We start from the raw sequence: 10,765 nt of genomic DNA, 5'->3' as shown, positions 1-10,765 counted from the left end.
CCCCCTCAGTCAGTCTCAGTTTGGCCACACCAGATGAAGGTTTTGTCAGACACCATTTAATACGACATGAACACAGGCATAAAAAAAACAAAAACAAACAAAAAAACAAAACAATCAAAGCATCCCATTTTGGATCCTGAAATCATAGTTTAGGCTTCGTAACTCTCCACATTTCCAAGAATGACTTTTGATGACACTCCTGGGATGATAAGTGACCAGAGCCAATCTTATTGCGTTTTTAAAGACAAATCTAATTATTTTTACCACCACTTACACAATCTCAAAACTAGATTTCAAGATTTCATTGACATTTTGAAGAAATTAGAGTAGGGACTGAAGCATCCTCTAATTTCTTGGCCGAATGCTTTTTAAAAGTGAACCGCACTGGCCATTTGATATCTCGTCTTTCAGCATAATCGGACAAAGCTAGAGACTGGGTATCTGTTTTGAGATCTTTTTTTAGAACTATTTTATTTCAACTAACCATGACTTAATGTTATTTCCTTGAAATTCTCCCATGAATTCTCCCATGTCAAGTGCGCTGACAGCTATTTTTCCAGGCCATGGTACAATGAAAGGTAGATTTGATTTTCATTACTTTGTCATATTTAAGTGTCTGAAAACAAGACAATAATGAGTCCAATAACGTTTTCTAATAATATTGGCGTACATATTAGCTACTATGTCCACACTCAACTAGAATAGTTTATACTTTTTCTTTTTTCTTAAATGCATTTGATATTTTTTGATATGGCGCAAACTCATTTATCTCCAAACAGGCTTAGAAAATTGTGAATCGACCATGGTTCTTCGCATCCTTCCTTTGTGTTTAACTAAGATTTATGAAAATGTCACCTGTCGTTTTCAAACAAGAGGTCTGACACAACATATGTTCCAACACATGCTGTAATGCCTCTGCTGTTCAGAAGCAATTCATTAACTCCGTACTGTACAATGTGACTCGTGTAACATCTCTGGTCTCTGCACATGCTTGAGCTCATAGCCAAATGATTTGTAATTACCTAATTATGTCTATGCAAATAGTCGTCTCATTTGCATAAACCATGTTTGGAGGACTGGAGGCAAGTAGACACAAGGGGAATGTTTTTTCCTGTGTAGCTTTGATCCACTAGGTCCTGGAAATAGTTCTGCTGATATGCTATTAATGTGCTGTATTAATTACCCACAGTGTTGATATCATTTATCATTACCAGAAGTCACATTACAAAGCAAAGTTTTTTCATTGCATCCATACACATGTAGACTTCTACCGTAATCCTTTCTGACGTTTGATGAGCGAGGAAATGCTCAAACTTAAATCAACTCTGTTATAAAGTGATGGTAGTCTCGCGATAATAAGATCATCAGATAAATGATATAACTAAATAAATAACTACACTTTATATTTATAATCAATTCACCCTCCTTGGTGCGAGACACAGACCTGTGCAGTTAACTGACAGATGTCTGACGGATGCCACTAATGTAGCGATCCCAGTGCCGTGGCGGAGGGCGATCTCTTTAGGGGGAAAGCAATAATCCAATTAGCTCGACACCGACTTCAATTATCTGATTTAGTTTGTGGAATTGACTACAGGTCACAGACAAAATCAATAAAGACCTGGGAGCCTCTTTATTTAGACTTAAAGTGAAAAAGGTCTTTTGGTTGTGTGTGATGTTTTAGAGCCGTAGCAGGGATTAAAATTCTTCATTTGATGGAATAAAATGGTCTATTAGAAGGAACCTAAAAGGTGATGGAGAATAAAAGCAAAAAAAAGCAAAAAAATATGGAAAGAAAATTAAATCTGAAAATAAAAAAAAAAAGAAAAAAAAAAAAACCTTGATTAATTGGAATACATAGAGAAGAAATCAATTTTTTTCTAGTCCAATATACCTTCAGGTACAATAACTAATGCATTTGATTAGAATTTGTGGTTCCCAGACTCAAATGTTGTTATACTTGTGTTTTCATCTTTTTAAAAAACCTGAACAAAGCTAATTATTCTGTTGGCTGCCCAGGCAATAAATTGGAGGCATTAAAACACTTTCATTATGGAGATTAAAAAAGCAATGGATGACTGATTTCTTAAACTGATGAGTATACGAGGGAAAACAAATCTAATTCTCCATGCATAGTAATGCACATGCGAGACATACAGTAGCCACTAAAGAGACAGAGGGCCATGTGCAGCAGGAATCTTTACGGGGAGACACAGGTATTGTCATTACATGCAGCTCCAGCACACTGATATTACTTTTTAATGCCATCCGCAGTGTGGCAATTCAGCTCCCAAAACCAAAGTGATTCTGCTCCATGTAAGCATGATGCTGAGGGTCAAAGTCTTGATCTCACAGACAGTAAATCTGAGCATGAACAATGTGTCAAAGTTAGCACTGCTACCTTACAGGCACCTGCCATGATGAGCTTGTAAAAGGGCCATTAGTGCCTCTGTCATTACTCAGTGGTCACAGTTGGAACATGGCTGGCAGAGGAACGATCACCTGGTCACATTAACATGAGCATTAACCTCCTGACCATATCTATCTGCGAGCCGACAATCAACAAGTTCTCGCCAATTACAAATAAATTAACAAAGCTCTGCCAGTGGGCGGACAAGGAAGAACACAATTTAAAAGCAATGGAGGAGCCAACTGTGAAGAATGAGCGAAATATGATTTTCCTTAATTAACATGGCGTAATAAAAAGGAAATTAGAGTGTAATGGCCATGGAGCTACAAAGAGGAAGGAGCAGATAAAGATACTCATCGTCCACCATTTACATGGATCATAAAACTGTTTGGGAACCTCTAGTTACAGACGTTCATCAGATACTCGATGGCTTCTAGCAGCAACACAACAGCTCTTTAATAAGCCCAACGTTTCGCCACTAGCAGATGACTGCTTCAAAATAGAAAGATAGATTGTGAATGCATTTTTAATATTTACTGGCTGCAGTGGTAGAAAGTAAGTACATTTACTCCAAGTACCGTAGTTAAGTAGTTTTGAGGTACTTGTACTTCACTTTGGGGTATTTACATATCATGCTTCTTTATAGAGAGATATTGTAATTTTTACACGACTGAAGTCACATGACAGCTGTAGTTACTGCCGACTTTTCAGATGAGAATTTTACTTAAAAAACATATAATAAGCTTTGAGTTGTTAGTTTAGTGATTTTAACAAGTGGAATATACTGTTCAAAAAGGTCAAAAAGAAAATTACAGAAAAGGTCCAAGGAATACTTGAATTTTTTTCTCTCCTTCTCTGTTAAACATCCCATAACCCCTGATATTTATCTTGTGAGCAGGGGCCCCGCCACCTAGGTTGGGAAGCGTAGAACTACACCACCTCACTGTATTTTAGTTCCACTTCAATGAGCTACAACTGTAAAGTGCTGCATGATAAATAAGAATCGAATGATGTCGTATATATGACATTTACTACATTTAGATGAACTGTTACTGTTACACCTTGAGTACTTCCTCCACCACTGACTGGCTGCCATTAAAGGAAAATCTTCCCCTTTCCAAAACTGTTTAGGTGCTGTAAATCATAAAGGTATACGTTTGACCTGAAAAACAAACTGGAACCTGAAAGAAAAGGAGGTGACCTGAGGACGGTGATCCCTCTGTCGCAGTGTATGTGCACCACCGAGGACCTGTGGACCAGATTACCACCTCAGGGGGTTTGCTGCTGAGCCCAGCTGCGCTGTCTACACAGCAGGCAGCAACACAGCATCTATTCTGTCTAAGCTTCTCAAAGATCCTCTGGAGACCAGTGTGACGAACCCTCGGAAAGGACTTAACAAACAGCTCGTAGCCTTGAGGACCCCCCCCCCCCCCCCCCCTTTTTTTTTTTTTTCACCCATTTGTGTGAGAACTCGGCTGAAATGATGACAAGGTGCAGAGGTGCACGAGATGAGCTATTGTTGTGGTGTGTAGGATGTGTTTTGTTGTGTCGTATGCATGCATCAGGCAGTCACTTAAAGAAGTGCTCGCCGTTCCTGTGAATTAACGAGCAGTTGGGAAGAACAGGCCAAGGCGGTGCCATCTGTAAATGTCACAGGCACTGCTTGCTCATTTTACACATCATTAAAGCCAATATTCCTAACCTGTATCAGAGCAATCAGGAGCAGGCCATTACTGCGACAGGGGCCCCAGGGGAACCACGACCAAACTCAGAAAGAAGAGAGCAGGGAGGGAGAGAGAGAGAGATAGAGCACACTCTTTATCAATCTGACACACACACACACACTCTCTTCCACACACTCATACATGCACACGCACATGCTCAAACAAACAAGGAGCACACCTTCCAACAATAAACAAACACATGAAATCAGCACCAACACCACTACCCTAATAGCTAGTGCATTTAACAACAGAGCAGAATGAAAACAGGGCCAATTATACATGTATCTGTGGGCAGTGTGTATAGAGCCCAAATGAGAATCTTGTTATTCCTTTCCCTCCATACTGTGGCGCTCAGAAAGCTAAGCCATTACAAGAGTGGAGGCTCCAGGGACAGCTTTCGGAAATGAGAGCGAGTCGGGGAGTGACAAAACAAAGTATTGAGATAAACACCCACCATTAGCACAGGCAGTTAAACCTCCATTTCCTAATCCTCAGCTGGACTCCAGAGGATATTAACCCTTAGTTTACTAAGGTACAGGACAATAGGATACTGGATTAAGTTGGCCTTGCAGTGCAAAATTAACATTATTAATGATCGACGGTCGGCGCAGGTTATTTTGTGGCGCAGAGCGGAGGGGGAACATGATCTCTTGTTCCAGTCTATCTGTAGATGAGTCCGAAGCATCAGGATGTTGCCTAACAGTGTTTTCTTCTGATCTAGAACTTCTGCAGTGTAAGACAGTCAAAGCCCATGAAAGAAATCTGAGAGCAGACAGCGACTAATAAAAGCTCAAACAACGAGGAATGAAAGAAGAGGGGGAAAAAAAGACAAATGGTGAAATGAACATTGTTGTAAAGAAAGTCTTTCAAATACATATCAAGGTCATTTCTGGTCATTGCAGTCAATTCATCCCAGTTCTTCACCCTCCAGTTGGCAGCAACTTTGTCACTGATCCCCATGGATTCACATCACTCTGTGCGTGATGCCCCTCATTCTCAGCCAAAACGAAATGATATGTGTCAACAGCTTCCTTATTCTGTAACCCTGATGAAGACTGCGAGCTGAAACTATTGAAGCCCGATGACCCTGATAGGGTCACAAGGCCACAAGCTGACACACGATGGTCTAATAAAGTTCTTCTGTATACTGGAAGTGTTGCTGGAGTTTTGACCTCTTACTATTAAATCCTAACTGCTCTTCAGCATCTTAGTTTTAGTTAGTAGCATGGCATGAGGATTAATTTAATGGATTAAGTGGTATCCCATCATACATTTGTGAAAACATGCACATTTACAGTATATGGATATTTTCTGGTTACTTTCCACCAGTGATCCATATTATTTAAACTGATTTCATGAGGGCAGATTGTTTAATCCTCAGATACTTATGGGACACAAGACTCCCGTTATCACCATCCTTGTAAAATTCTGTTTTAAGCTTAGGGATCCACTTTCTCCAAACATAAAAATTATGTGGAGGAGTGGAGGAGTACTTTCAATCACTTTAAATAATCAGCTCAAATTGTAAAATAAAATCTATTATTGAATCCTTAATCAAATACGGTTTATTAACCAATTTAAGATTAAAAATAAAGTGAACTGACCTCAGTCATTATTGCAAGTCTTGAGTGTATGTCTGGCAGTATGAGTGATGCCTCCTTTAAACATATCTTCTCTTAGAACTGTAGGACTTTTGCATTTGTGCTCAAAATGTGCAAGAATGCACTTTAAGTTTGATGAGACTTGGTTTAATTTGATGTCTTTCGCTGAAATTGCACCAAATCAAATCCTGCAGTGGAGATGTAAATGAAGACCTTAACACCTCCTTTACATTAAAAGCGTTCAGGCAAACACTTGGCTCTTGTTTCCTCCCTGATTTCTGTGACCTTCGCACGAGTAAATATCTTCATCCTTAAAACTCTGAGAATCAGGAAGGAGCCTCGCACAACCGCAATCTCCCTTCATCCCTGCACCTCCCTCTCTGCTCACAGTGGACAAGCTAAAACCCCCAAAACAATGAGCATTTGATACACTTTCTTTAAAAGAGAAATACATTAATGATGCTCCCTGACAGTCTGCATTAATCAGAGGGGGCTCCCCCTGAACACAACTCTTTATCGGCCATCGATTTTCCAGTGGGTTTATGGCGAGCGACACACCGAGAGAGCTCGTCGCCGGGTGGCTGCTGGGAAACACATTACGGGGCTGTCAGTTGTCTCGCCATGCATCCTGCATCATTCTTTAAGCACATGAGAAGTTCATTACACCACACAGCTCTGACAGTGCATAGGATATTAGGGACTGTGTCCATTGTGCATATCCTTGGTGGAGGTGTAGCACTGTAGACACAACAGAGAATTCGTGGACAATCCAAATAAAGCATTAAATTGAAAACCAATACAAGAGATTAAATGTGATTTTAAGGCCATCAGCTGGACTTTATAAGGGGCGGATCAAACCTATTTGAAAGTTTGTTTGCAATTATTGTTTGTCATTTAGCCTTTCATAATCATAGTGTCTAGGATTTTCTGCAGCTTCAGCGGCCATGTACAAGAGTCTTGCTAAGTACCGTAGTTCCATATTTGGAAATGACGGTGCAGCAACAGTTTCTCCAGGCTCCCTTGTACATCCTTACACGTTCCATGTTGACCAAAATGATTTCTCACCTTAAGACGCTCACGCTGTTTTGATTTATGATGCTTCACAACTACTAAAATTCAATTTCAGCCTGCATTGCACGCTTCTGATTGCCCCGTAAATGAGACAAACTGATAGCAATTTATTCAAGGATCCCACCTCTCCTCTCCTCTCCTCTCCTTTCCTTTCCTCTCCTCTCTCTCGCCTCTTCTTTCAACAGGAGACACAACTCACATCACCAGACTTGGGTGAATCCAATATTTAAGTGATACGTCTGTATTCCAGAGCACTCAGCAGAACAGACAAGTTGATGTTAATAGAAAACCTTGCAGAGAACAATGAGAAAGATAGAAAACAATGTGCATGTTTGATGACGTGAGGAACATTCAGAATCTGCCTCCTACAGTCTGATTACTCTTAGACTTCCTCCTCAGGAAGTCCAGGACTAATCTGACTTCAATTATGCAAACGTATACCACTGTAATTCTGTCAGGAGACCCCATAAAGAGTAAGCAATGTCAATAAAACTGAAGTAGTGGACATCTTCAAAAAAGACCAGGCTTGAGGAGATGCAGGGAGCTGCAGACTGCTTCTGTATACACACAGCAACTCATTATATAGTGTCTAAATATAGATGATAATGCTCAGTATACCTGCTACTACTGACGCTGTTGTGACCACATACTACTCCAACAATAAAAACAGCACCACTTATCTCCGAGATGCTGATGATGTTCACTCTAAACAACAATGTGGTCAACAGACCCATTCAGACTTTAAAGAGGAGCTGTCAGAGACCATGATAAAAAAGTATAATGATTATAAATGCTAAGCCCCATTTAGGAGGCGTCAATGCCATTGTTGTTGTTATCCAGCGTATCAATCTTGTTGATTGATCATCGCGCTCTGGTGACATCAGTTTTATGGCCTCTGAAATGCGTCTCAGTGTTTTCACAATGCCATCCAATTAGGGTATTCCATTCATCATTGGGCTGGAGAATCATTATTAATTGGGTGGAGAGCTGACTGCCACTCCCCTGCCGAGGAGGGCAGCGGCTTCTGGAGATCGGGCCATTCATTCGCCGGTAAAAGAAATGAGGGGCTGCGAGGGTGCACGGTGCAGGGGGCCACGCAGAGATACAAAACTACATACCTTTATGTACTTCATGGGCGTATTCAATCAGAGTAGACGAGATTACATGCTCTTTTTTTTTTTTTTTTTTTTACAATGAGTGGAGAAATCTGATCAGTATGTAGAAGTTGCTGAATTCAAAGACAATCAGTGAATCACTGCGAGGCAGCTTTACGACTGGTACATCATGATTAAATAAAAAGAAGTGATAAATGCATAGAAATGAACATGACAAGTTTCGATTAAGTTTTATGTAAATATTTTTCCACTTTCCGACGTAATTTAGTGTGGGCAGTTCCCTTGACTCCTCTGATACAAACACGGTAATTTACCATTTCCTGTCACCTGCCAGTTGGGAGCTTCACTGGGAGGGCGTAATACTCAGGTTTGCCCCATCTCCCGCACCTGCCTGGAAATGATCCCTCACTGGCTTCCCAACACTAAAAAGTGCTAATTGTGTTGTTTGGTAACAGGTAAATGAACCTGGGTCTCTACATTGATATGTGAATATTTGGCCTGTTAGGAACCTGCGCAACCCATTGATATCTTTTTTTTTTTGTTTCATAAGTTTTGGTCTTTTCAGGACTAATGCAGTGATGCAATTTTTTGTACCTTCATTGCCTCCAGATAAGCCGTCTGGCTTTGTGATGCCCGTGCTCTTTTTCCGTCTGTGTTTCTTGCGGTTGGCGTGAGGCGAAGGAGGTGGCTCAAGTTTAGGACTCGTCGCGCTGCCCACACTGGAATTTGCGGGATCACTCGTCCCGTTGGCTGAAAAGAGAAAGACAGGGGGAAAAAAAATCATTATTTCTTTTATGTTAAATAACATTTTTTGCATTTTTTTTTAAGGTTATCTTTGTTTTATACTCAGTGCCCATGTGGTTTAGGGTTCACTGTCACAGCTTCAGCTTGTATCTACAGTTCCATGCTATACTAACCAGGTACAACTCAACAGTCTTTGCATAAGAGTTTCTCGTGAAATCTTATAATGCACCTGCCCCATTGTAGGGTCATAATTACAAGGGAAATAAGCTTTGGTTGAAGCCACTAAATTCTTGTCCAGATCATTTCAAAAGGTTCAAAACACTGATTTATATTACTGACATTACAAAGAAAAATTTATAGCCAGGAATATAACATTTTCAAATGTTATGAGTCACAGAAATTACCCCATGGATCTGACAATTTAACTTGACAGTAATGAAACAAACAAGTAAAGAATATAAATGGTTTGTGTTAAACAAAGTCCACTAAACTGTTAGCGGTAAAAATTAAACACTGAAATTAAGAAAATTAAATTGAATTAGGTCATATTTATTATAACTGTAATATATAGATGAGGAACTGAAGGAGATGAATGAAGAGCAAGTGTCATATTTAAAAATAAAAAGGACTTCTTTCTCATTATTGCATTAACTGGTCATGGGCATAGTGTGAAATGGAGTAGATTTGAAAAATGTGAAACTTCCTTTAAAGATACACTAAGCTGGCAGCTGCAGTGTAACTTATTCAAGTCAGTAAGTGAGGAATGGTACGCACTCTTATGTATCATTGTGAAATGACACTGAGTAATGAATAATGAATGATATTGTTGAAAGCTTCATGCAAAGCAGGGGCAGACTTGTCACAGAAATGTGTCCACAGAGTAGTGAGAGTTGGAAATGGCTTTGAGTGCTCCAAAAGTAACAGTGTGACTCCGGCTTTAGATGGAGTGAAGGACAGGTATGGGGCTATCAGTGAACAAATGGTTACCTACGTTAGCCTGCAGCAAAGCTCTCTATATGACTGTCTGAGAGTGACAGGGGGCTAAGAGCCGGTTTTGTTTCTTGTAAGTGATTTTATAAATGTGATATTAACCTGTGCTACCGTTGGGCAAAGGGATAGGATGCATGGGACGATAGCAGGGGGTTGTCAGCTTGCCATCTTTCTGATTTCCTGACATTTGACATCACTTTCCCTTCTTTCCCCCTCCGGATACCATTATGAATCTGGGAGTGGGGGCCAGGGGCCTGGGGGAAGGAGGGAGGGAGGGCCAGTAGATGGGCCCCATATTGCTCTCCTCTTACCACCCTGTGTGGTGCTGGCAGCCTCCTCCATTGTCTCCCATCAAAAGCTCATTGTAGTGTGGCAAACTCCATTCATTTCCCTGTGCACCGTCCCAGCCCCAGGGGTGGAGTGCAGGAGGACAAGGGGCTCAGGGATTATTGCTGTTGTCGTTGCCAGTTGCACATGCTATAATGTGCGGCACTGTGCCATTAGCCAGTGTACAACATTAGGCCTAATTCGGTCATTACCTTTAGGGAGATGGGGCTGTCTTGGAGGAGTAAGATGGGCGCAGCAGGAGACTGAAGATGGCAACATGGGGGAAGAGCGGAGCTCCGAGGGCCCGGCGACGCATTGTTTGAGCGTGGGCAAAATATAGGAGACAACACCTGAGACACACACTGCTGTGTCCGTTCTCAACTTCAGAGATTCATCATGATGAGAGTTGATGAATATAAGAATGTCATTACAGTCAAATTCATTAAAACTATCTCTAATTTGTTAAATGTAAGAGACCATCCTTAAAAGTAGTATCAGTATTTCAGTATATGTATATATAGCAATGTGTTGAAAAATAATAATGTTGATTATATGCCATCAGATTAATAAACATAACATTGGTGCTTGGACCACATGCATTAAGCTCTCTGGTGTTTTGAATGGCAGCACACAGCCACACATGTAGCAGCTCCTAGTCGAGGCGTCTGTTTCAATTTCCCTGCTCTCTTACAACAGCCCCCCTGAGACGAGTCATTAGCTGGCTCAGACAGCTGGGGGCACAGGGGTCCTCAATGTGGCCCCCCACCCCCACCCCCTCCTCCT

At 40.9% G+C, this 10,765-nt stretch overlaps 1 protein-coding gene across 1 annotated transcript in view; it reads right to left on the bottom strand.

Moving 5' to 3' along the window:
- agap3 (ArfGAP with GTPase domain, ankyrin repeat and PH domain 3) overlaps positions 1-10,765 on the bottom strand; it is a 71,610-nt gene that overhangs the window by 16,740 nt on the left and 44,105 nt on the right. The window contains exons 13-14 of the mRNA XM_023403822.2: positions 8,269-8,671; positions 6,416-6,473 (exon numbers count right to left, since the gene is read on the bottom strand). Of these exons, the coding sequence (XP_023259590.2) occupies positions 6,416-6,473; positions 8,269-8,671 (461 nt within the window). The remainder of the gene's footprint in view (positions 1-6,415; positions 6,474-8,268; positions 8,672-10,765) is intronic.

Source organism: Seriola lalandi, unplaced genomic scaffold (assembly GCF_002814215.2).
Source record: "Seriola lalandi dorsalis isolate HSWRI2012SDOR001 ecotype SW California unplaced genomic scaffold, Sedor1 jcf7180002054182, whole genome shotgun sequence".
In the NCBI taxonomy this organism is placed as follows: Eukaryota; Metazoa; Chordata; class Actinopteri; order Carangiformes; family Carangidae; genus Seriola; species Seriola lalandi.
This window is presented reverse-complemented; position numbering and strand designations above follow the sequence as displayed.